The sequence below is a fragment of the Ceratotherium simum genome, chromosome Y, assembly GCF_057802395.1.
Source record: "Ceratotherium simum simum isolate JZ-2026a chromosome Y, ASM5780239v1, whole genome shotgun sequence".
Taxonomy (NCBI): domain Eukaryota; kingdom Metazoa; phylum Chordata; class Mammalia; order Perissodactyla; family Rhinocerotidae; genus Ceratotherium; species Ceratotherium simum.
In genome coordinates this window covers 7,973,649-7,999,045 of record NC_141941.1, presented here as the reverse complement: position 1 = coordinate 7,999,045, position 25,397 = coordinate 7,973,649, and the positions used below count along the sequence as shown (strand labels likewise).

At 35.6% G+C, this 25,397-nt stretch overlaps 1 protein-coding gene across 5 annotated transcripts in view; it reads left to right on the top strand.

Annotated features, from left to right (window-relative positions):
• The first annotated feature begins 2,418 nt into the window (after nucleotides 1-2,418).
• The window catches only part of LOC147911635 (ubiquitin carboxyl-terminal hydrolase 9X-like), a 142,314-nt gene continuing 119,335 nt past the window's right edge, over nucleotides 2,419-25,397 (top strand). For all 5 annotated transcript variants that reach the window (XM_087427858.1, XM_087427856.1, XM_087427857.1 and 2 more), the window contains exons 1-9: nucleotides 2,419-2,514; nucleotides 9,080-9,225; nucleotides 10,835-10,914; nucleotides 13,685-13,797; nucleotides 15,160-15,378; nucleotides 21,750-21,865; nucleotides 22,071-22,322; nucleotides 22,397-22,535; nucleotides 24,692-24,844. In XM_087427858.1, the coding sequence (XP_087283984.1) occupies nucleotides 2,419-2,514; nucleotides 9,080-9,225; nucleotides 10,835-10,914; nucleotides 13,685-13,797; nucleotides 15,160-15,378; nucleotides 21,750-21,865; nucleotides 22,071-22,322; nucleotides 22,397-22,535; nucleotides 24,692-24,844 (1,314 nt within the window). The remainder of the gene's footprint in view (nucleotides 2,515-9,079; nucleotides 9,226-10,834; nucleotides 10,915-13,684; nucleotides 13,798-15,159; nucleotides 15,379-21,749; nucleotides 21,866-22,070; nucleotides 22,323-22,396; nucleotides 22,536-24,691; nucleotides 24,845-25,397) is intronic.

Sequence of the window (25,397 nt, the reverse complement as noted above, 5' to 3'; positions counted from 1 at the left end):
CTTGTGCTTTGGTCAAATCACTTAACTTCTTAGAGCTTGGGGGTTCTAATTCATGTAACAAATGTCATAAAATCTGTGTAACCTGCAGAGTTATGTAAGGGTAAAATAAGTAGGGTCTTGAGCCTGGACCAGATGTCATCTGTATTGTCCTCGCAAAAAACACACAATGCAGAAAGCTTTGTGTGTATTTTTAGAGCAGTTGGTTTATCTCCAAGCCGTCTATGGACCTCCCTTAAGACCATTTTAACAAAAGCAACTTTGAACACAAAACAAATGATGAGAAATAGGAACAACATAGATGTTTTTTCAAGAAATTTCTGGAGAAAGGCAGGTATTAGTGGCTTTCTTAATTTTATTTATTCATTTTTTTTTTCCCCAAAGCCCTGGTAGATAGTTGTATGTCATAGTTGCACATCCTTCTCGTTGCTGTATGTGGGACGCGGCCTCAGCATGGCGGGAGAAGCAGTGCGTCGGTGCTCGCCCGGGATGCGAACCCGGCCCGCCAGCAGCAGAACGCATGCACTTAACTGCTAAACCATGGGGCCGGCTCAGTGGCTTTCTTTTTTTTTTTTTTTTTCCTTTTCCCCCCAAAGCCCCGCTAGATAATTGTATGTCATAGCTGCACGTCCTTCTAGTTGCTGTATGTGGGACGCGACCAGGCCGGAGAAGCAGTGTGTCGGTGTGCACCCGGGATCCGAACCCCAGCCGCCGGCAGCGGAGTGCGCGCACTTAACCGCTAAGCCACGGGACCGGCCCCAGTGGCTTTCAATATAAGAAATTTAAGCATAGTTATAGGCTAAGAAAAATAAATCCAGAAAGAAATCGAGAGGGTGTAGATTAGAACAAGGCCCTTTTACAGACAGGGCATGTACAGTGAGATCAGGAGCCCAAGGCAAAGGACAAAAGAAAGAGAATTTAGAATAAATTTGAAGTAGTAAAGAATGAAACTGAATTGGTGGCTGATTTTTGTGAGTTGTAACAAAAAATTATTTAAATAGTTTTTGGTAGCAGCAGAGGTCAAACAGATGATCATAGGGAGTTTCTCTAAGTCTTAAAAATTGTCTACTTCATATAAAGCTTTTTGAATGAGAATGTTTTTATATGGGAAAACAAAAGTGAGAGAGAGACTGTGTGATTTTAGTGTGACCATACAGAGGGCTGTGTGTGTGTATGTATGTGTGTGTTTATGTAAAAGAGTTTTTTAAATCTGCTTTCTCTAATCCTATCTTTATTTTTGTTAGTGTTGTTGAGTCAGTTTTGACTCCCAGTGAACCACTGTACAGCAGAGTGGAACTCTGGCTCAGTCTTTTTTTGCGCCATCCTCTCATCTTCTGGTGCTATATCAGATAGTGTTCTGCAGCTGCTCGTGGGATTTTCATGGCCAGTTTTTTTCAAAAATAGGTGGCCAGGTCATTGGTCCTAGTCTTAGTCTGGAAGCCTTGCTGAAACCTGTCCACCAGAGGTGACCCTGCTGGTATTTGAAATACCAGCACCATTGCTTTTCAGCATCACAGCAACAATGCAGCCAACACACTATAACTGACAGACAGAAATGAACGTGGGCTGTGCCAGTGAGACTCCTGAATCTTTTTTTGTGTGTCTGAGGAAGATCGGCCCTGAGCTAACAAACATGCCAATCCTCCTTTTTTTGCTGAGGAAGACTGGCCCTGGGCCTGCCTGTCTTCCTCCACTTTATATGGGATGCCGCCACAGCATCGCCCGACAAGTGGTGCCTCAGTGTGTGCCAGGGATCTGAACCCGGACTGCCAGCAGCAGAGTGTGTGCACTTCACCGCTACACCATGGGGCCAGCCAGAGACCCCTGAATCTTAACCACTGGAATACCAGGCCTATCCTGTGGAATCATATGATTTTTTTCTTAACTTGATTTTTCATTTTATTTATTAAATAACAGTTGATGTCTTACCTTTAAGTATTTATATTTTCATACTGTATTTTAAGGCAGCAGTTGATAGGCATTTTACAGACACTTTTGTAGGTCAAAAATGTCACCTAAGAACCTTGCCTGTTTTCCCAGAATATTATATATAATAAAATAGTACTTTTTATATTTTCTTGTTATAACTACTGGTTCAACAATTGGAATTTATTGAGTGACAGTATTAATAAAATTTTACTTTTTCACTTGTCTTTCATTTTTAGAGCCATCTGTTACCATACACATTAAAATTGGAACAACTCATTATTCATCTTTTTAATATTTAAAACAAGTATTCCTTTTTTCCTTCTACTTTTAGGTTATGAAATGGTCTCTGCAAGATGGTCTGTCTTTGAATTGGAGATTTTTAAGGCTGACATATGCTGGTACTTCATCTCCTGCTATAAGTGGACTATAATTTCATCTCTTCCAATATCTACATAAACAGACAAAATAGCAAAAATCTATTCTGTGTTGAGTATGACAGCCACGACTCGTGGCTCTCCAGTGGGAGGGAGTGACAGCCAAGGCCAGGCTCCTGATGGACAGTCTCAGCCCACTTTCCAACAGAATCAGGTAGGACATTAGGCTTTGTTGTTTTGGGTGCTATGTAATACTCAGCAGTGCTGCATGTCCTGAACAATTTGTAATCATAAAAATTGTTGTTATTTTTAGTACACTTAGGGAAAGTCACTGAGACCCTTAGTGATAGGAAACCTTCTGTACCTGCTTGAAAATGTACCTCTACTTTTTTTGTACAGAAGGTCCTGTGTAAATCTGAGGGCAAAAGCCTTAAATCAGTCATTATAACCCTTAGTTATAAGCATAGATTCATGTCAGCTGCTTATGTTCAAATCCCATCTTTGTACTACACTCACCATATGACTCTGGGTAAGTAATGTAATGTCTCAGCCTCAGTTGTTGTATCTTTAAAATTAAGGTAAATGAAATAATATATGTGAAGCGCTCGACATAGATTTTTGTATCATATTTGTGCTGGCCTACATGGGAGTAATTAGTTCTTTTTACTTTTCTCTGGAAGAATTTGTATATGATAAATGGAAAAATATTTGTAAAAGGCGTAACATTAATCGTTTTCCATTTCTGATGTTAGTAATTTGCATTTACTTTTTCTTGCTGAGTATTTCTAGAGGGGTTAATCAATTTCATTAAACTTTGCAAAGTATTGGCTTTGATTTTTTTTTTTTCTCAATTTGTATATGTTATTTTTTCTTTTTCATTATTAGTTCATTCCTTTTTTGTTCTTTGGGTTTGGTTTGCTGTCCACTTTCTAGTTTCTTGATATGGAAATTTGAGTAATTGTTCAGCTTTTCTTTTAGTTTTTCTGTTTTCTAAAACATGCATTTTCTTGGAGTATAAATTTTGCCAAACTACATCCCATGACTTTTGATGTCTTTATATTTTCTGTCATTCAATTAACATCTTAAAATTTGTATGGTGGTTAAAGAATTCTTTAGAAACATAGTGCTTCGTTTTTAAGCAGTTTGAGATTTTCTGGGTAACTTTTTGTCATTGATTTGTAGCATAATTCCTCTGTGAGTGGAGAATATCTTCTCAGTGATGTTGCTACTTGGGAATTTGTTGAGTCTTGGTGTGTTGCCCAGCGTTTGGTAAATTTCGATTTCATGAATGCTTGAAAAAAAGGTTATGTATTATGCTGTAGCATTCATTATACATATCAGTTATTTGCAGGTTGCTTGATATGCTTTTCATATGTTCTATATAGCCCTTGTTTTGTTTTAAATCTGTTGGTCTTATTACTAGTAGAGATTGTAGACTTGCCCATTTCACTGTTTTGTTCTATCAATTTTAGCTAGATATATTTTGGACTTAAAAGGTGTCTACAGATTGAAAATAGTGATTTTTTGTTTTTGGTCATTGACCACATTAATATTTATGTAATCTTTAATTTACAGTAATTCTTCCTAGCTTTAAAGTCCACTTCTCACATATTAGTATAACTGACCCGTTTTTTCAGGAGGGAGAAGGGTTATTATGAGAGATGTCTTTCTCCATCCTTTTTTTTAAGCCCTCATTATTACGTTTCATTAATTTTCCTAAAAGCTCCAATTTCAGTTGTCCTTGTTTGTACTTTTTTCTCTCTTTTTTTTTTTCTTTTGCTGAGGATGATTCGCCCTAGGCTAACATGTGCCACAGCGTTCCTCTATTTTGTATGTGGATCAGCACCACAGTGTGCCTGATGAGTGGTATAGGTCTGCACCCAGGATCCGAAGCTGCAAACCCGGGCCATGGCCAGAGGAGAGGGCAACGACCTTAACCACTATGCCATAGGGCCAGCCCCCACTTTTTTCTGTTTTTAATAGGCTTTTTAGGTTCACTTAGGTTCAGCTCCTGCCCTCACACTTAGCCTCCTCTACCAGAGTGGTATGTTTGTTAAAATTGAGAGAACTAGACTAACTTATCCTTATCACTCAAACTCCATAGTCTGCATTACAGTTCACTTGGTCTTTTGTACATTCTCTGGGTTTTGAGAAGTGTTTAATGACATAAACCATTATAGTATTATAGAATATTTTACTGACTTAAAATCTGCTCTCCTTGTTCGTGCCTTTCTTATTTGAACTCCTAGCAATTACTGATCTTGTACCTGCCTCTGTAGTTCTACCTTTTCTAGAATGTCATGTAGTTGATTCATATAATATATATAGCCTTTTCAGATTGGCTTCTTTTACTTTAGATTTACTTTACATTTAAAGATCCTTCGTGAATTTTCATGGCTTGATAGCTCATTTCTTTTTACTGCTGAATAATATTCCATTGTCTGGGTGTACCACAGTTTGTTTATCCCTCCACCTACTGAACAACATGTTGGTTGCTTCCAAGTTTTGGCAATTGTGAATAAAGTAGTTAGTAAATGTCCAGTCACGTGCAGGTTTTTGTGTTATAAGATTTCACAAAAACTTATCTACAATCCCAGGACATGAATTTTCAACTCATTTGAATGTATCAAGGACTGTGATTGCTGGATTGTATAATGAGTATGTTTAGTTTTGTAAGAAACTGCCAAACTGTCTTCCATAATGGCCATACCATTTTGCATTTCCACCAGCCGTGTGTGAGAGTTCTTGATGCTCCACATCCTCGTCAACATTTGATGTTTTTCAGGGTTTTCGATTTTGGCCATTCTCATAGGTCTATACTGATATGTCATTCTTGTTTTAATTTGCAATTTCATAATGACATATAATGTTGAGCATTTTTCCATATGCATATTTACCATCTGTATATTTTCTTTGATGAAATGTCTGATCAGATGTTTTGCTCATTTTTCAATCAGGTTGTTTTCTTATTGTTGAGTTTTAAGAGTTCTTTTCATGTTTTGGATAAGTCCTTTGTTTTGCAAATATTTTCTCTTACTCTTCTCATTCACTTGACAGTAGCTTTCACAGAGCAGAAGTAATTAATTTTAGTGAAGTTTAGCTTATCAGTTCTTTCTATAATGGATCATGCTTTTTGGATAAACTTTTAGACAACCTTTTTGACAACTGCAACATAAAGTTGAGTTTTGCTTTTTGATTCACTCAATCTTTGTCTTTTGTTTGGTGTATTTAGACCATTGGTGTTTACAGTGATTATTGAAATAGTTGGATTCATATCTTCCATATTTGTTACTGGTTTCTCTTCATTGCGCTTGTTCTTTGTTCCTATTTTTGTCTTCTACTTTGTTTCTACTTTTTGTGGTTTTAAGCGAGCATTTTATATGATTCTTTTTTTCTTTTAGCATATCAATCATACTTCTGTTTTTTTCTTTTATAGTGGTTCCTTTAGAGTTTGCAATATACTTTTACAACTAATCTGTGTGTCCACTTTCAGATAACAGTTCAGTCATGCATTGCATCTGAGAAATATGTCATTAGGCAATTTCATCATTGTGGAACGTCTTAGAGTGGTACTTAGACAAACCTAGATGGTATAGCCTGCTGTTCACCTAGGCTATATGGTACTAATCTTATAGGATCACTGTCATATTTGCAGGCCATCATTGACTGAAATATCATTATGTAGCACACGACTGTAAACAGCTTCATGGGTGGTTTAAGTTCCTTATAAGAGCGAATTATTCCTAATTGCTCCCTCGGGTTCGTTGTATCATTGCTATTGTTTATTTAATTTATCCATAAACTGTAATCATTGAATATATTCTTGCCTATATTATTTTGAACAAATTGTTATATATTAGTTTAATTAAGAATAAGAAAAATAACAGTATTTATTTTACTTTCACTTACTCCTCTAATATTTTTCCTATCTTTATGTAGATCGAGTTTCTGACCTATATCACTTTCCTTCTCTCTGAAGAACATAAAATTTCTTGCAAGGCAGATCTACTGGCAATAAATTCCCTCAATTTTTGTCTGAGAAATTTCTCCCTCACTTTGAAGTACAATTTTCTAGGGTAGAAAATTCTAGATTGGTGATTGTTTTCTCTCAACTTTGTAAATATTGTGCTCCATTGTTTGTTTTTTTTGTTGTTGCTTGCATGGTTTCTGAGGAAAAGTTCAATATAACTTCTATCCTTGCTCCTCTATAGGTAAGGTGTTTTTTTTCCTGTGGCTGCTTTCAGGATTTTTCATTATTGTTTATTTTCTGCAGTTTAAATATGATCTGCCTAGGCGTAATTTTTCCTGGATCTGTGCTTCAGAGTCTGACGTTAATTTGGGGGAAATTCTCAGTAATATTGTTTCAGATATTTCTGTTTCTTCCTGTCTTTGCATTCTGGTATTCCTGCTGTGCATATGTTAACACCTTTCTAGTTGTCCTGCAATGCTTGAATATTGTTGGGGTGTTTTTTCCCCCAGTCTTTTTTCTCTTTGCTTTGCAGTTTTGGAAGTTTCTCTTGACATGTGTTTAACCTCAGTGATTCTTTCCTCAGCCATGTCTAGTCTATTAATGAGCCCATCAAAGGCATTCTTCATTTCTGTTACAGTGTTTTTCATCTCCAACCTTTCTTTTTTGTTTTTTCTTAGAATTTCCTCTCTGTGCTCGTACTACTCATCTGTTCGTTCTTGTCATATATGTTGTAGTTACTTTAAATTCTTGGTCTGATACTTCCAACATCCCTGCCATATCTGAGCCTGATACTTGCTCTGTCTCTTTAAACTGTGTTGATTATCTTTCAGTATGCCTTGTAATTCTCTGTTGAAACCTGGGCATAATGTACTGGGTAAAAGGAATGCTGTGAAGGGAACTGCTGTAAATAGGCCTTTAGTATTGTAGGTGGTAAGCATGAACAGAATGGCTAGAGAGGGCTGGAATTGGAAGGCTATAGCAGACTAGAGTTTGGTATTTCCCTTCTCTTAGGTTGGTTAAGCTCTGCTAAAAACCTAGCAGATTAGGCTCTGGTAAAATAGTCTTTGCTGAAGGTAAGCCCTATTGAGAACAGAATGCTCTGGCATTTTTCAAAATGGCTCCTTTGCACCTCTTCCTCTTGGAAACACAAAGGACATTTTCTCTTATCTTTGCTCTGAGAACTTGATAGAACTTCTCGATGTAAAACTCACAAAAGTTTGGGGGTGTCCTTAAGTCTAGACCCCCTGGAGTTTTTCACTCTCAGACTTTCTACACTCAGCTTCCAGCAGTTCATCAATTACAGTTTAGTTTTCTGATCCTAAGCCTGGTGACCATGGAGGTTTCTGTTGTGGTTTTCTGCTCTGTGTCTCCCGAATGTCTTCTAATTTTGTGGCCACAGTTTGCCCTTTGACCTTAATTCTCCATCAGATCTGAGAAGAGTTGTATTTTGTTTATTCAGCTTTTTACTTGTTAGGAAGGAGTGATAACGTCCAGGCTCCTTACCATGCTCAACCAGAAACCAGAAGTCTCTTTCTATCCTTTTACTTTGTTCTTTTTTATTTCCTTATATTTAAGCATCTATATTTTATGTAGCCTATGGCCCAGTTGTGTTTTTGTCTTATTGTTATAGTTGGTATTTTTTTTCTCTTATTTTCTTTTATTTTATTAATTTTTTTGTGAGGAGATCAGCCCTGTGCTAACATCTGCCAATCCTCCTCTTTTTGCTGAGGAAGCTGGCCCTGGGCTAACATTCGTGCCCATCTTCCTCCACTTTATATGGGATGCCACCACAGCATGTCTTGCCAAGCAGTGTGTCAGTGCCCTCCCGGGATCCGAACTGGCGAACCCCAGGCCACCGCAGCGGAGCACACACACTTAACCACTTGGACCACCGGGCTGGCCCTGTAGTTGGTATTTTTAATAGGATTTCTTTTAGTGTAAATACTGATATGTTTGGGATTTTGTGTATCTTCTTGTTTTTTATTTTTGTCTTTTGCCGTCTTGTGGATTTTTCAAATTTCTTATTTTATTTCTTCCTTCTCATTGTACTTTTTGGTTATAAATTTATAAATGCTTTCAGTTATTACCTTAGAGATGATAACACTCATTCATTTTTTTGGTAACTTAAAATATAATCATGTATTATCTGAAAGTTTCTGTGTGTTAAGAATTTGGGAATGGCTTGCTTACCTGAGTGGTTCTGACTCAGTATTTTTTTGTGTGGTCAGCGTGTCACCTCGGGTTACAGTTATCTGAAGGCTTGGCCGGGGTTGGGAAATCCGTTTCCACAATGGCGTACTCACGTGGCTGTTGCCTGGAGGCCTCAGTTTCTCACACATGGGCCTCTGCATAGGGTTGCGTAAGTGTGTTGAAGACATGGCACTTAACTTCTCCCGGAAAGCTTGCTGTGAGAGAGAAGAAAGAAGTCATGATGACTTTTATGACCTAACCTGGGAAATTATACTGTCATTTCCACAGTTTTGCATAAATGTTTGTAATTAAGAAGGTTTATTACAACTGTATTTTATTAGCAGTAAAGATTACAAAAACTAATGTTGTCTAATTTTAACCTGGTTAATTCATACAGTACTACGTAGCCAATCCATTTTTAAAAGATTCTTAATCATGTGGAAAAATACTCAGGTTGACCCAAAGAAAGTTACAGTGTGATCTGAATTATATTAAAAATATATATATATGGACAATTAGAAATATATAGTATTTCCACTTAATCTCTTTTTGGAATCTGAGTTGCTAAATGTCATACATATATTATAGAAATTTAAGTCTGGAATATTTAATTTTTAAGACCTCATCACCTGATTCTTCCGATGAGAATTCCCCAGCAGCTCCTTCCAATGAGCAAGGTCAGGGTGATGCTCCACCACAGCATGAAGGTGAGGAACCTGCATTTCCACATGCTGACCTGGCAAAGTTGGATGACATGATCAACAGGTGAGTTTGTTTTGATTTGTGTTTTTTGGAGATAATAAACTGGCAAAGCAAACTACTTTATCAGCATTGTGACTATTAGTAAATGAGAAAAAGAAAAGAGTGGACTGCAGTGTTACAGTAATCTTACTGTCTTCTTAATAGCCTTAATATTTTGGTCATTGCCAAATACTTTATAACTTATTGTTCTTAAAGCAGGCATTGGTATGGGTTTTTAAAAATTAAAAGATAATGGGGCTGGCCCGGTGGTGCAAGTGGTTAAGTGTGCTTGCTCCGCTGTGGTGGCCTGGGGTTCACCAGTTCGGATCCCGGGCGCACACCAAGGCACTGCTTGGCAAGCCATGCTGTGGCAGTGTCCCATATAAAGTGGAAGAAGATGCGCGCAGATATTAGCCTAGGGCCAGCCTTCCTCAGCAAAAAAAGAGGAGGATTGGCAGATGTTAGCACAGGGCTGATCTTCCTCACACACACAAAAAATAAAAAGATCATGACATGAATAAAGATTTCAAATTAGTGTTGCTCTGTGACCCAGGTTGGTGTGTTTTTCGCCTAGAAGTATATAGGTAAGGATTTCCTTTTAAGCATTTGTGAAGTTCATTTCTTGTTGGTGTGTTGACTTTTAGTGTTGTTAGATGACTTTTCTTATTTCTAGGATGTTGATTTTCTGTAGCAGAGACATTATTGCAAAAGACTGTGTTGTTGCTTCTTTTATTTTGTCTAGTGGTTGTTGATATTTCTTAGAGGGTACTTCTAATTAGGACTGGAGGGCTGAGTAATAATAAATCCTTAATGGCAGGGAAGTTAAAAAGATGCTTATTGTATAACTAAAAATGACAAAAAGTATCAGATTACTTGTAATAAGGTATCTTTTTATGAAAATAGAGGTATTTGGATTTTTGCTGTCTTTTAGTAAAGGATAAAGGACAGACAAAATGGCAATTCTTTCTGGAAAATAGTTGATTAGTCAGTAGATATATTTCTAGATGACCGAGTTTAACATGATACTAGGGAACATCTTACCTGGATATGGTGGCCTCTGCATTGCTTTTTGATATAGGAGTGCGCTTATTATGATAGTATAAAGGCTTGGAGACTTCTACAACTCGCATAATCTTTAGGAAAAGATGATAAATGTCCTTTTGAAGGAAATTGAGGGTGAAATTGGCCATTTGTTTCCTCATTTCTTTTGTTTTTGATGGAGGTCAAAAGAAAAAGTTTATCATACTATTTCTTCTTACTAATAAATCTGAACCTCAGAAGAACACTTTCTTTCCTACTAACTTTAACAACGGGTATACATTTAATTGGTACTTGATTATTTTTAGTTTTAGTGGTCTGTGAAAGTTATTAAATGAATTCTCCCTCATTGCTGTGTCTCTAGTTTGATAATGCTTTAAAAAATTGTGTGTGTAGATATAATACGTACCTCTTAGTTTCACAAAGCAGATGATTTACCAATGTCTATAATTTTATGGTGAGTATATGTTATAATAAGGGTTTTTCACTTACTTTTCCATAGTGAAAGTAATTACGTAAATAGGTACGTTATTTATAGTATTTCAACTTTGTGCTCAACCAATGCAGCATCTTTTAATTTTGTAATAATTTTTAGGCCTCGATGGGTAGTTCCAGTTTTGCCAAAAGGGGAGTTGGAAGTGCTTTTAGAAGCTGCTATTGATCTTAGTAAAAAAGGTAAGTTATGTTACTGTGTTTTCCGTAATGTACACTACTATATATACTTCCACTTTCTTGAAGGCTTTGTTTTTTTCCCTATTATAAAGTTATTATATGTTCCTAGACTATACTCTTGGACTAAACTGTCTAGTAGGTCTTATATACACCTAGAGCAAAGGTGCATAAAAACCTTTGGACAGCATTTAATGACATCTAAATCCTTTACAATTTTGTGCAGGATTTTATATGTATATTCATATTTTTAAGGACAGGATCTGTTGTTTCATCATATTGTTTTGTGCGTGTGAGGAAGATTAGCCCTGAGCTAACATCCGATGCCAGTCCGCCTCTTTTTGCTGAGGAAGATTGGCCCTGGGCTAACATCTGTTCCCATTTTCCTTTACTTTATATGGGATGCCGCCAGAGCATGGCTTGACAAGCAGCGTGTCAGCGCGCGCCTGAAATTGGAACCTGCAAAGCCCGGGCTGCCACAGCAGAGCGCATACACTTAACTGCTATGCCATGGGGCTGGCCCCTCATCATATTTTTAAACGGGTTGTTTCTCAAAAGTTAAAAATATTTTGTAGAATGTAATAGATTTTCAAAATCTGTTATGTGAAATAGTATACATTAAAGTGTATTTTACAATTTAAAATACTATGTAGCCATATGACTTTAAGATATATTTGTTGACTTTCTTTTTGCACTGAAGCCATTTGTAATTGAGAAATAGGTTAATTTGTAATTTATTTCAGTAAAAATTATTTGAACTTGCCATTTGAGTTATTTACTGAAAAGCGAGTGAAGCCATCTTTTCCGATAAAAATTGCTATTTCGCTAATATTGTTTTTGTAATAAACTGTCAAGTTGCACGTTTGACTTTTTTAACACAAACTTTTTTTCTGAAAAAGAAAAGAAGTCTTGAAAAATGAGGTCTTATGTTTTTTTTTTTAAAAAGCAAGCAATAAAGAAAATCTGGTATTTTCACTGTTGCCCAGGAGTAAAAGTTTTATGTTGGAATTGATTATTTTTCAGTGATTGTTCTAATGTTCTACTATTAGATGTAGCTGAATTCCTGTAGTGAATGACTAAATTTTGTAATATTCTTTATTTGGTTAAGGCCTTGAAGGCTAGGAGAAAGGTCAGTAGCATTTTATTTTCTGGGTCATCCAATAAGGACTTGAAATGTGGTAGCCACAGGTGTATTTATTGTGTCAATATCATTTGGCAAATTTTTAATGTCTTTGGTATCCTGTGAAATCTGTTTGTTGCTAAGTCCATCATGGCAAGGATTTAAAGAATATTTTGAGGAATGTTTCATTGTTTTATTTTTAATCTTAACAAACATAGTCTAGTGACCTATGAAAATATTTTACCAGATAACAAATGTTTCTCAACAGTCAAATTTCTTTTATTACTTTGTGTGTTTATTTATTAATTGAAGTACTTATGTACTAAGCATCTCCTGGGTTCTAACAGTACAAGATGAACAAAAACACAAAATGCTGCTTTGTTTTTTTGGTTTTTTTTTTTTTAATAATTTTATTTATTTACTTTCCCCTTGCAGAGCCCCAGTAGATAGTTGTATGTCATAGCTGCACATCCTTCTAGTTGCTGTATGTGGGACGCGGCCTCAGCATGGCCGGGCAAGCGGTGCGTTGGTGCGCGCCCGGGATCCGAAGCCGGGCCGCCAGTAGCGGAGTGCGCACACTTAACCGCTAAGCCACGGGTCCGGCCCTACTGCTTTGTTTAATGGCATTGCCGTTCAGTGGATATGTATATTATTTGCAGGTGTTTTTTCCCTGTTCATTTTTTGTGAGATCATGGTTACTGTAAGGCATAGTTTTAAGTTTTTTTAAGGAAAGTCCAGGCTTTAAATAACATTCTAATAAGTATGCTGTAATCAAAACCAAAATATACTTCACCATGCAAATTTAATGTTTCTGAGTCTTGTTTTTTTTTCTGTGAGGAAGATCAGCCCTGAGCTAACATCTGCCAATCCTCCTCTTTTTGCTGAGGAAGACGGGCCCTGGGCTAACATCCACGGCCATCTTCTTCCACTTTCTATGGGACACCACCACAGCATGGCTTGACAAGTGGTGCCTTGGTGCCAGCCCAGGATCCGAACCGGCGAACCCCGGGCCGCTGCAGCGGAGTGTGTGCACTTAACCGTTTGTGCCACCAGGCTGACCCGTGTTTCTGAGTTTTTATGAAGAGTTAGAAGTTTTCTTTTCAGATGAAGGCATGCACATGGTTCTATTCCTTTTCTCAATCAGATGAAATTAAAAAGAAGTAAAGATACTTAGATGCCAAGAAGTGAAAGGACTAGTTCTTTTAAACTTAGTGATAAATGGATAATCTACAGCCAAATGAAATTTTAAATGTCACTTTTTTAAAGTTTTGAACTGTGTTTTCTGTGAGTAAAAGGCTGTGAAATGGTTTGATTCTCTATCTGCCCAGTAACCATTCTTTGTTTAAAGTCCGATATTATATTTTGAAGCATTTTCAGTTGGTCATCATATCACTTGATTTGGTGTAGTTTTATACAACTGATTGTTTCTAAAATTCACCAAATATAGTATTTCATTTTCTGAATTCCACATATTTTCAGTGTAAATAAGTTACCTTTTTAACCTTCTGTGATAATGCTATGTCTTGTTTTAAAAGTTGCAATACTATTTGTCAGTTGGAAACTCCAACAGTTTCTAATAATTTATTATCTTAAGTGATATACTTGGCCAGAGAAGTGTTTTCTTTCCATTAAGTTTAATTTTTTGTTTTTTCTTAGGTCTTGATGTTAAAAGTGAAGCATGTCAACGTTTTTTTCGAGATGGGCTAACAGTATCTTTCACTAAAATCCTTATGGATGAGGCTGTGAGTGGCTGGAAGTTTGAAATTCATGTAAGTCTTATGATTTATTTTGGAGAGACAGATTTGTGTGCTGATTCTTGTGGGTTTGTCTCTGGAAAACATTACTGTGAATAATATATCAAGTCTGCTAATATATTTGACATAATTGAAGGTCTTTTGGAATGATCTTGAGATTTTTTTTGAGTTAAGAAACCTTGGTTTATTTTGTTACCTAGAATCCCGAGGGCCTTTGGCTTTATTGCAAGATACTGTATTTCATCAAATGTATCATGTTCTTGATTGTAAGAATCCACTATTTTATGTACTATTGAGAAAGAAAAATACCCAAGATAGGGATATATAATATAAGGTTCCTAGTGTAGCTAGGACACCCAAGAGTATAATTTCATTGCATATACTGCTGATAAGTAAATTACCATGCAGATAAGGCAAGCAAAGAATCTTGCAAACTTTAACCTTGGCAGTTGATAGAGAAAAAAAAATCTTCCCTGGAAATTCAAACCACAAACCAGTGTTCCTACAAGTTTGTGGTATGAATTCAAACTATAGTTTTAGTAATTTAAAAAAGTCCAACAGAATTTGTTTTCAGATGGGTAGTATCTTCAAGTAACTGGCAGCAGGAAACACAAGTACTCTCAGGAAATACAGTCTGTCTGGGACAAAAGTAATGCAAACTACCAGTGATTCTAAAATACCACATTTCAGAGATTTGAAAGTGAACAAATAGGCATTGTCTTAGAATCATTGAATTAATGTAATTACTCTAAACCTTCGGTCCTTATTTATAAAATGGAATTAATCAAAAGTTATAAAGCAAACACACTTTTTTGTGGACTTCAACCTAGAAAGTATAACTTGGACATTTTCTACAAATGACTATGGTATATAAATCCTAACATTTTCTGATTTGATATGTAACTTTTTAGTTATGCAAATAGGCAATGTGGCAGCAATCTGTGACTTTTGAATTGAGGCTTAGATTACAGATCTGCCCATTTTGGATAATTGACATGACTTCATATGTTTAGATTTTGGAATTACTGCCACTAGAATACAAATTTCAAAGGAAGAAAATGGTAATTTGCATACACCCTGTGGACATAGAGCAGAATTGCTCTATGGCAACCTGTGGTGCCTACTTCATTTGTAACTCTTCTCAAATAGCTTTTGAAGTTAGGTGCAAATGCAGTTACAATTTAAATAAACATTAATTTAGTTTTACTAATATATCGGTTTGATTACAGTATTTGTGAAATTAAGCAGAATTCAGGTACCTGGTGTAGAAAAATGGAGAGTGATCACTATTAACAAGATTAGAATGTTTGTCTGTTTGAAATAGCGGTGTTGTCTGTTTCTAAATCAACTTCCTCCCCCCTTCTACCCATATAACAGAGGTGTATTATTAACAATACTCATCGCCTAGTAGAGCTTTGTGTGGCCAAGTTGTCCCAAGACTGGTTTCCACTTCTAGAACTTCTCGCCATGGCCTTAAACCCTCATTGCAAATTTCATATCTACAATGGTACACGTCCATGTGAATCAATTTCTGCAAGTGCTCAGTTGCCTGAAGATGAACTCTTTGCTCGTTCCGTGGATCCTCGATCACCAAAAGTGTGTTGGTTTGTTATTTTCACAATTGAATATTAAAATTATTTTGTGTTTGTCATAAAATTTTAGTGACACGAATGACATGAACCTCCCTTTGACGTAAGAATCAGTACATAACCTTGTTTTATGTAGGTTTTGGTTTAAAGACACATTATTTGATATGTGTTGTTGGTACATTAACTTTGAACTCATGACCAGCAGCTCTGTAATTTATGCTTGAACAAAACTTTGGTTGATGAATATGCTCCTTGGAATCTAACTCTATATTCCACATAGTAGTAATGATTCAGTATCTGCTACTTCAGTATTCAAAGCAACTTTAGAGAATATAACTACTGTAAGTAATGAGCACCAATTGTACTTTGTTTGCATTTACATATATATTTAACAGCAGAAAGCATACGTTTATGTACAGACCATATAAACATAGAGATTTTAAAATTTTCCTGTTTTGCTTTCATGACATAGTCTTAGGCATTTCTTCAAATGTATTTGATTTCTTAGAAGAAAATCTTAGTGTTGATCAGCATCTGAGTCTTGGGGAAAGTAAATAATCTTTCATTCTGTGCTTATGTCATAGAGAAGATATAGTCTGCTTTATATTAGCCAAATTATTACTAATTTCAAGGAAGCAGGGCAGAAAAAAACAGGAACTAATTATACATAGAGAGCTAAGAAAAACAGCCAAAAGCACTGAACTAGCAGACCCTGTTTGTGGAGAAAGCTCCTAGTTTTGTATGTGTTCATTCTCATGTCTCAGTGGGTTGTGTCACTTTAATAGCTTTTAATGTCTCAAAGCCTATTTGATTATATTCATTTTAATTCATATTTAAACATACGGAAAACACCAGCAGTAGAAAACAGAACCTAGCTTTATTACACGTGCCCACACGCGTGCACACACACACACAAATAGAACCCAAAAAATAACACAAAATGATATAGAATCCTTATAAAGTAATATGAAATGTCTTCATAGAGAGATAATTTTGCTGTTTTCTTACCAATTTGGATGTTTCTCATTCTTTTTCTTGCCTAATCTCCATGGGTAGTGCTTGAGTACTATGTTGAATAGATTTGGCGAAAACATGTATCCTTGTCTTGTTCCTGATCTTCAAGGAAAAGGTTTCAGTATTTCACCATTAAGTTTGATGTTTGTGGGTGGTTTTTCATATGTAGCTTTTATTATGTTGAAGTAGTTTTGTTCTATTCTTAATTTGTTGACTGTTTTTATTATTGGGTGTTGAATTTTGGCTAAGCCCTTTCCCACATCAACTGAGATGATTACATGGGGTTTTTTTGATTACGTGGGGTTTTTTCCTTTGTTCTTTTAATGTGATGTGTTAAAAAATAAATAAATAAAAATTATGAAAAAAAAGGGGCTGGCCCCGTGGCTTGACGGTTGAGTGCATGCGCTCCGCTGCTGGCGGCCCGGGGTTCGGATCCCGGGCGCGCACCGATGCACTGCTTCTCCGGCCATGCTGAGGCTGCGTCCCACATACAGCAACTAGAAGGATGTGCAGCTATGACATACAACTATCTCCTGGGGCTTTGGGGGGAAAAAAATAAATAAATAAAAATTATTAATGTGATGTGTTACACTGATTGATTTTTGTTTATTGAAATATCCTTGCATTCCAGGGGAGAACATCCCAGTTGTTTGTCGGTATAATATGCTTATAAATTTGGTTGCAAGCACGTTGTTGAGGGGTTTTGCATCAGTTTACATCAGGGATATTAGTGTATAGTTTTCTTGTAAAGTCTTTGTCTGGCTTTGGTATCGGAGTAATAACTGCTCTCATAGAAGGAGTTTGGATATGTTCTGTCCTCTTCAGCTTTTTGGAAATGTTTGAGGAGGTTTTGTTAATTTTTCTTTAAATGTTTCGTAGAGTTCTTCAGTGATGCCGTTTGGTCATTGATTTTTCTTTGTTGGAGGTTTTTGATTGCTGGTTCAATCACCTTTCTACTTACAGGCCTACTCAGATTTTCTGTTTCTTCCTGCCTCAGTTGCATGTTCTTGTGTGCGTTTCATCTAGGTTACCCAATTTGTTGGCATACAATTATTTATAGTACTTTGTAATACCTTTTTTATTCCTGTGACATCTGTAGTAATGTCTTCACTTAATTTCTGATTTTAGCTGTCATCTTTCTTTTTTTTGAAGCTAGTTAATCTAGCTAATTAATCCAGCTAAAGACTTGTCAATTTGTTCATGTTTTTTCGAGAAAACTCTTGGTTTTTGTTGATTTTTTTCTCTACTCTTTTTCTGTTCTCTGTTGTGATTACATCTGACCTAATGTAGTCTTTCCTTCTGCTAGTTTTGGATTTCATTTGGTATTCTTTTTCTGGATCCTTAAGGTATAAAGTTAGCTTAGGTTATTGATTAAGGTTATTGGGTTAAGATTAGGTTATTGATTTAAGATCTTTCTTTTTTTAAGAGATGTGTTTAAAACTATAAATTTCCCTCTTAGCACTGATTTGTTCCTTGATCAGTAGGTTATTTAAGTGTGTGTTGTTTTTTTTTTAGATATCTGTGGGTTTTCCAGTTATTCTTCTATTATCGATTTCTTGTTTCATTCCATTGTGATCTGAAAAGATGCTTTCTATGATTTCAGTTTTTTAAAAAGACTTGTTCCTGCAGAATATTCCATGTGCACTTAAGAAGAATGTGTATTCTGCTCTTGTTGGATATAGTGTTTTTTTTTTTTTTGTGAGGGAGATCAGCCCTGAGCGAACATCCATGCTAATCCTCCTCTTTTTGCTGAGAAAGACTGGCTCTGAGCTAACATCTATTGCCAATCCTCTTCCTTTTTTTCCTTCCCCAAAGCCCCAGTAGATAGTTGTATGTCATAGTTGCACGTCTTTCTAGTTGCTGTATGTGGGACGCGGCCTCAGCATGGCCAGAGAGGCGGTGCGTCGGTGCACGCCCGGATCCAAACCTGGGCCCGGATCCAAACCTGGGCCGCCAGAGCAGAGCGCGTGCACTTAACCGTTAAGCCACCAGGCTGGCCCCTGGATATAGTGTTTTGATATAGTGTTTTGAATATGTCTGAACAGTTCAGTTGTTCTATAGTGTTATGCAAGACTGCGTTATCTTATGTTTGGTTGTTCTGTCCATTATTGAAAATGCAGTTATTGAAGTCTCTCTGACTAGTATTGTATAACTATTTCTCCAATATGTCAATAGTTGCTTCATACATTTGGGAGCTCTGAAGTTTGGTGCGTAGATTTTTATAGTTGTTACATCTTCCTGGTGGATTGACCCTTTCAGTCATTATGTAAATGTCTGTCTTTGTCTCATGACAGGTTTTGGCTTAAAGTCTGTCTCGTGTGGCTTATATAACAGCTATGTTACCATAGCCATTCCTATTTTCTTTTGGTAACTATCTGTATGAAATAATTTTTCCATCATTTCACTTTTAAGCTATCTATATCCTTAGATCTAAAGTGACTATCATATAGACAGCATAGCTTTGGATCTTGGATTTCTATCCATGTTCTACTGATCTGTGTCTTTTGATTGGAGAGTTTAATCAATTTACATTCAGTGTTATTGCTGATAAGAAAGGATTCACTATTGCAGTTTTATTTGTTTTCTATATATCTTAAAATTTTTTGTGCATCATTCCTCCCTTACAGACCTTCATTTGTTCACTTGATTTCTGTATACTGACACATTTTCATTTCCTTCCCATTTCCTTTTCTGTATATGCTATGGATGTGTTCTCTCTGGTTACCATGGAAATTATATACAACACCCTAAAGTTATAACAATCTATCTAAACGATACGAGATTAAATTTAACTGCCTACAGAAACTACTCCTTTATAGCTTCTTAACCCCCTACTTTATATTATTGATGTTGTGAATTAACATCTTTATATATTTGTACCCATTAATAGATTGATAATTTTTATTCATCGTTTTGCCTTTTAAATCTCATAGAAGAATAAAAAGTGGAGTTATGTGCCAAAATCACAGTAATATTTGTTTTTATATATGTCCATGTATTTACCATTAGATCTTTTTTTAAATTTTTGTATAGCACTGAGTAACTGTCAAGCTTCCTTACATTTGAGCTTGAGAGACTCCATTTGGCATTTAGTATGGGGCGAGTCTAGTGATAATAGACTTCCTCTGTTTTTGTCTGGAAATGTCTTAATTTCCTCCTCATTTTTGAAGGACAGTTTTGGGGGATATAGAATTCTTGTTTGACCAGTTTTTTCCAGCACCTGTAATATATCATTCTTCTGGCCTGCAGAGTTTCTGCTAAGAAATCAGCTGATAATATTACTGAGAACCCTTTGCACAGGAAGAGTCCTTTCTATTGTTGGTTTTAAGATTCTCTCCCTTGGCTTTAGACAGTTTGATTATAATGTGTCTCAGTATGGGTCTTTTTGGGTTTATCTTCTTGTATTTCAAATTGGGGAAGTTTGGGTCTGTTATTTTTTATAAACTCTCTGCCCCTTTTTTCTCCTTTCTCCTTTTGGGATTCCCATAAGTATGTTTTAACACTTGATGGTGTCCCACAAGTGCTTTAAGCACTGTTAATTTTCTATAGTCTTTTTTTTTTTTAACTCCGAATTTATAATTTCAAATGACTTGTCTTCAAGTTCAGTTTGTTTTTTCTGCATGTTCTAGTCTGCTGTTGAACCCCTTGAGTGAATTTTTCAGCTCACTTATTGTATTTTCATCTCCAGAATATTCCCCTTTGGTTCTTTTTTATAATTTGTCTCTTTTTGGTATTCTCATTTTGTTCATATTTGTATTCCTTCTTTCTTTTTATTTCTTTGTGTTTTTCTTTGCACTTTGTTCATATTTAGGAATTTTAAACTCTTTGACAAGTAAGTCTGATGTCTCTTTCTCTAGGGATGGTTTCTAGAAATTTATTTTGTTCATTTTTGTGGACTGTGGTTCCCTGTTTCTTTGTATATCTTTGATCTTTTGTTGAAAATTGGGCATTTGAAAAAGCAACTACTTCTTCCAAGCTTTGCACATTAGCTGTTTGCAGGAGAAAACCTTCATTAATGAGCTCAGAATGACGGTTTAAGATCTTCTAAGGCCTTTTCTGGGTGTGTGTCTTTGCTGAGCCTTCTTGTGTGCTTTTCCCCTTCAGTTCTTCTTTAAATGCCTCAATTCCCCTAAGTGTTTCTCCCTGCTTCTTCTTGGCGCCTTAGCAGTTCTATCGTATTCCTCAATCAGTAATTTGCCTCAAAGGTCTTGTGTATTGGTAGTCCCTTTGTGGTTTTCATGAACCGTGGCTGCTCCTTCCCATGGCTCTCTCTAGCCTTTGTTCTAAGCAGCTTTTGGTTGTCTGACCTTCAAGATAGGTGACACAGACCAGTCGCTCAGGCAGCCCACAGACAGGTTATCATGTTGCAATTCAGTCCTCTCTGCTCTCTTCAATTCCTATAGGGAAATTGAGGATCAGACCACTGCTTCCCCTAAATTGTGCTGCTGTGGGGAGTAGGCATGCGTTAGTAAAAACACGGTGAAATTGCCTACCCTTTTGAATGTGACTTTTTCTTGATTGAGCATTTGCTTGGTTGCTGTAAATTTTGGGCTGATTTCCAAAGCTCCTATAAAGGTATTTAACAAGAACAAGGTGTCCAAGCTTCCTAATTTGACATCTTGCTGATATCCCTCCCTGTATTAACCTTTTAAAACTAAATTAAAAGATAGGATAATACTATAGTGAATTCATTCAGAAGTAAAATAATTGGTTTACTGGAGGTTTTAAAATTTATTAGATTTCCATCATATCAAACCTGGAATTAGGATATACCAGTTATTCTTACAGCAGTTTTGTATTATTTAGCCTTTTCCTTGTGTCTGGAATAATTTTTTCCCTTTTTCAAAAGTAGAAATTATTTCTGTTTAAGATTGGTAGTGAAAAGGCCTCAGTTCACTATTTTTGTGTGTTTTTTTCCCCTTTGTTTATTTTCTCCTAAAAGTTGGCTTTTTGGAAGACAAGATGTAAAGATCTTTCTCGTACACTTATGCTTTAATTTTTATATTTATATCACTTGAAATTCATTTTACATTCTTACATATAGAAATGTTTTTAATTACACAATTCTTGCCTAATTCCTACTCACCGGATATATGGGATATGAACAGACACCAGCTGTACCCCTGTGAACTGCTCTGTAATTGCAAGCGGTGCTGCTTCTGGGTCTAGGGATACATAGAACAAAATACAATAGGAAGTGTTTTAAGTCTCCATAAATATGTGTATGACCGTATAATATAAATATTTTGTATTCTTTTTAACTATTTAACTACCTATTTCTGACTTATTTCAAACAAATATATTTTAACTTTTTTCCTTTTTCTTAAAGGAAAGAATTAACTCTTATTGTTAACTGTATTGCAGGGTTGGCTAGTGGATCTCATCAATAAATTTGGCACGTTAAATGGGTTCCAGATTTTGCATGATCGTTTTATTACTGGATCAGCGTTAAACGTTCAAATAGTTGCAGCTCTTATTAAGTAAGTTATATTTTAAAGAAAATATTCAGTGTACTGTAGAAGCATATTTTATTGCCTTAAAAATCATTGAATTTCAGTTTTCTAGTCTGCTTTCTTCCCTTTTTTGAACTGGTAACTTGAAATTTTTTTAAATATTAAAACTAGTTTGAGAGTTCAGTCTGGGCAAAAATGTTGGATAGTAAAAAATTTTTTTTTCTTATTTCAGACCGTTTGGACAATGCTATGAGTTTCTCAGTCAACATACAGTGAAAAAATACTTCATTCCAGTTATAGAAATAGTTCCACAGTTTTTAGAAAATTTAACTGATGAAGAATTGAAAAAAGAAGCAAAGAATGAAACCAAAAATGATGCCCTTTCAATGATTATTAAATCTCTGAAGAATTTAGCTTCAAGGATTCCCGGACAGGAAGAAACTATAAAAAATTTAGAAATTTTTAGGTTAAAAATGATACTCAGGTGAGATATTTCCCTTTTTAAATAATTATTTGCTTGACTTCTTGTAAAGATACTTATCCAAATTTCTCTTATAGATTGTTGCAAATTTCTTCTTTTAATGGAAAGATGAATGCGCTGAATGAAATCAACAAGGTGATATCTAGTGTATCATATTATACTCATCGGCATGGTAATCCTGAAGAAGAAGAGTGGCTGACAGCTGAGCGAATGGCAGTAAGCCCCATTGGTTCTTCTTTTATGAATAAGAATCTGCCCAAGGAAAATTAGCATTAGTTAATATTAGAAGCAACAGTAACAAAACCTACCTCTGAAATTGGGAGATTGATTCATGACTATTAAATCCTAGAACTTTTTTTATAATAGTAATTATGATTAATTTGTTATTTGAAAGTAATAGAGTGCCATTAAGTCTTTGGTGAATTTGGGCCAGCCCCATGGCTTAGTGGTTAAGTGCGCGTGCTCCGCTACTGGCGGCCTGGGTTTGGATCCTGGGCGCTTACCGACGCACCGCTTCTCTGGCCATGCTGAGGCCGCATCCCACATACACCAACTAGAAGGATGTGCAGCTATGATCATACGACTATCTACTGGGGCTTTGGGGGGGAAAAATAAATAAATAAAATTAAAAAAAAAAAAGTCTTTGGTGAATTTATCATTGTGGAATATAGATGTTTGTGATACGTTTATTGTTTGGTGATTTGGTTGAAATGATGATCTTTAGACGGGGTGGGTGGATCTGGAATCTAGTGAATGAATTGGCGTGGAGATAATTTGCCAGTTCACTTGAGAGGTTTTAAAATGGAGGTTGTAATTAAAGTAATAAAATCTCCATGGAGGGGCCGGCCCACTGGCATAGCGGATAAGTGCGTGCGCTCTGCTTCTGCAGCCCAGGGTTTGCAGGTTCAGATCCCAGGTGCACACTGACACACTGCTTGTCAAGCCATGCTGTGGCAGCATCTCATATAGAGTAGAGGAAGATGGGCACCGATGTTAGCCCAGGGCCAATCTTCCTCAGCAAAAAGAGAGGGATTGGCATCAGATGTTAGCTCAGGGCTAATCTTGCTCACACACACAGACACAAAATCTCCATGAATTAATGTTTTATCATGATTTTAAGAACTTAATTTTTACATCACTTATATTTGTACATTTTTGACATTGAGCGAAAAGTGTTTACCATATGTATATTTTTAATTGAAATGAGTAGCATACAGTAGGCAACATAAGTTATTCAGTAATATTTTTTAGTGTATATTGTATGTTCACACTGGGAATATATCTGTGAAGAATAATCTCTACTTTAAAGGAGTCTTCAGTTTAATAGTAGAAATGATCAAAATGTGATGAAAGATGTTTTGAACACACTTTGTTGGTATTGAAGAAATAGTATGTAACCTAATTCAGGCTGACTCAGTGTTGGGGATCAGGTTTCATGTATGGAATCTGCCTGCTCTGTGGAGTGTCGCCACACACAACTACTCAAAATGTTGTCCACTACTCCTTGAATTGTTACCAGTCTTTGATAGATATGGAAAATGAGAGTGTTTAGAAACTTTGAAGCAGTTTTTCATTGCTGTGGCATTTTTATTGTTTTTAACAAAAGAGTATGTCTAAGACAGATTGGAAATATAACATTGATTGTTTTCCATGGATAGTTTGAGAAGGTACTGCAGTGGCATATTTAGGGAAACATTTCTGTTTGTGAAAGATTAAATTCTGTGCAACTATTTCTTGTAATGTGTAATGATTTTACGTTAAGATGGCAGTAAGATGTTACATTAGTGGGTTATAATTTTTAAATTTAGCATATCTGTAAAAGCATTTTGTGTACAAAATTGGATTCTATGTAATTGTAATATGAGTAATTTTGCATTAAATGGCAAACACATTTGTGTATTATTTGCGAACATAAATGTGATTTGGGGTTTTGAATTCTCATTAGCGTTATTTAGAAGTCGGAACCATGATTTTATTTTTATTTTTTTCCCACTTTATTGACATGTGATTGCATATACCACTTTATAAGTTTAAAGTGTATATATAGCATAATGACTTGACTTACATATTGTGAAATAATTAAAAATTACCACAATAAGTTTAGTTAACATCCATCATCTCCTATACAAAAAGAAGAAAAAAAGTGTTTTTCCTTGTGATGAGAACTGTTAGGATCTAGTGTCTTAACAACTTTCAGATTACCATTCAGCATTGTTGTCATGTTGTACATGTTGTACATCCCTAGTACTTATTTATCTGACAACTGGAAATTTGTACTTTTTAACCACCTTTGTGCAGTTTCCCCACCCTATTTTTTAAAAACAGCTTCCTTTTGGTTTCTATTTTGAAATAAATTTTTGTATTACATTTAGGAGTGGATACAGCAGAATAATATCTTATCAATAGTCTTGCGAGATAGTCTTCATCAACCTCAGTATGTAGAAAAACTAGAGAAGATTCTTCGTTTTGTGATTAAAGAGAAAGCTCTTACATTACAAGATCTTGATAATATCTGGGCAGCACAGGTAAGGAATTTAATATGCTAGCTATTTTATTTTTGTAAGAAACATACTAAAAATTAAATATCTTGTGGTAGTCATTACGTAATGGCACGTGATCTTTTTATTACTTCCCTTTTAGTAAATTTAAACACTTGATATATGCAGAAATTCTTCCAAGAATATTTTTAAAATAAAAAACATTTCCCTCATCTTGACAACCTTAGCTACAGGTTGTAAATGATAGATTATATAACCATTATAGATAGATTTATAGCAATTATAAATGAGAGGTTTTTAACTATGAATTATGTGAAGAAACAGTTGTCACAACAGTAACATTACTATATTACTTATAAAAACTTAAGATTATTATAAGAGATTTTAACTTTTCATGAGACTAAATAACTGGTTTGGTTTCAGAAGTATTAATGCATGATTTCTTTAACTTAGTGGCAGGTGTTTTTCATGAACAGTTGGGAAATATTAAGCTCTAGATTACAAATATTTTCTTTTTGAGAAACCAACACAATATTCAATGTTGTCATCATTGAGCATTTAAGTTTTCAGTTTTAGAAAC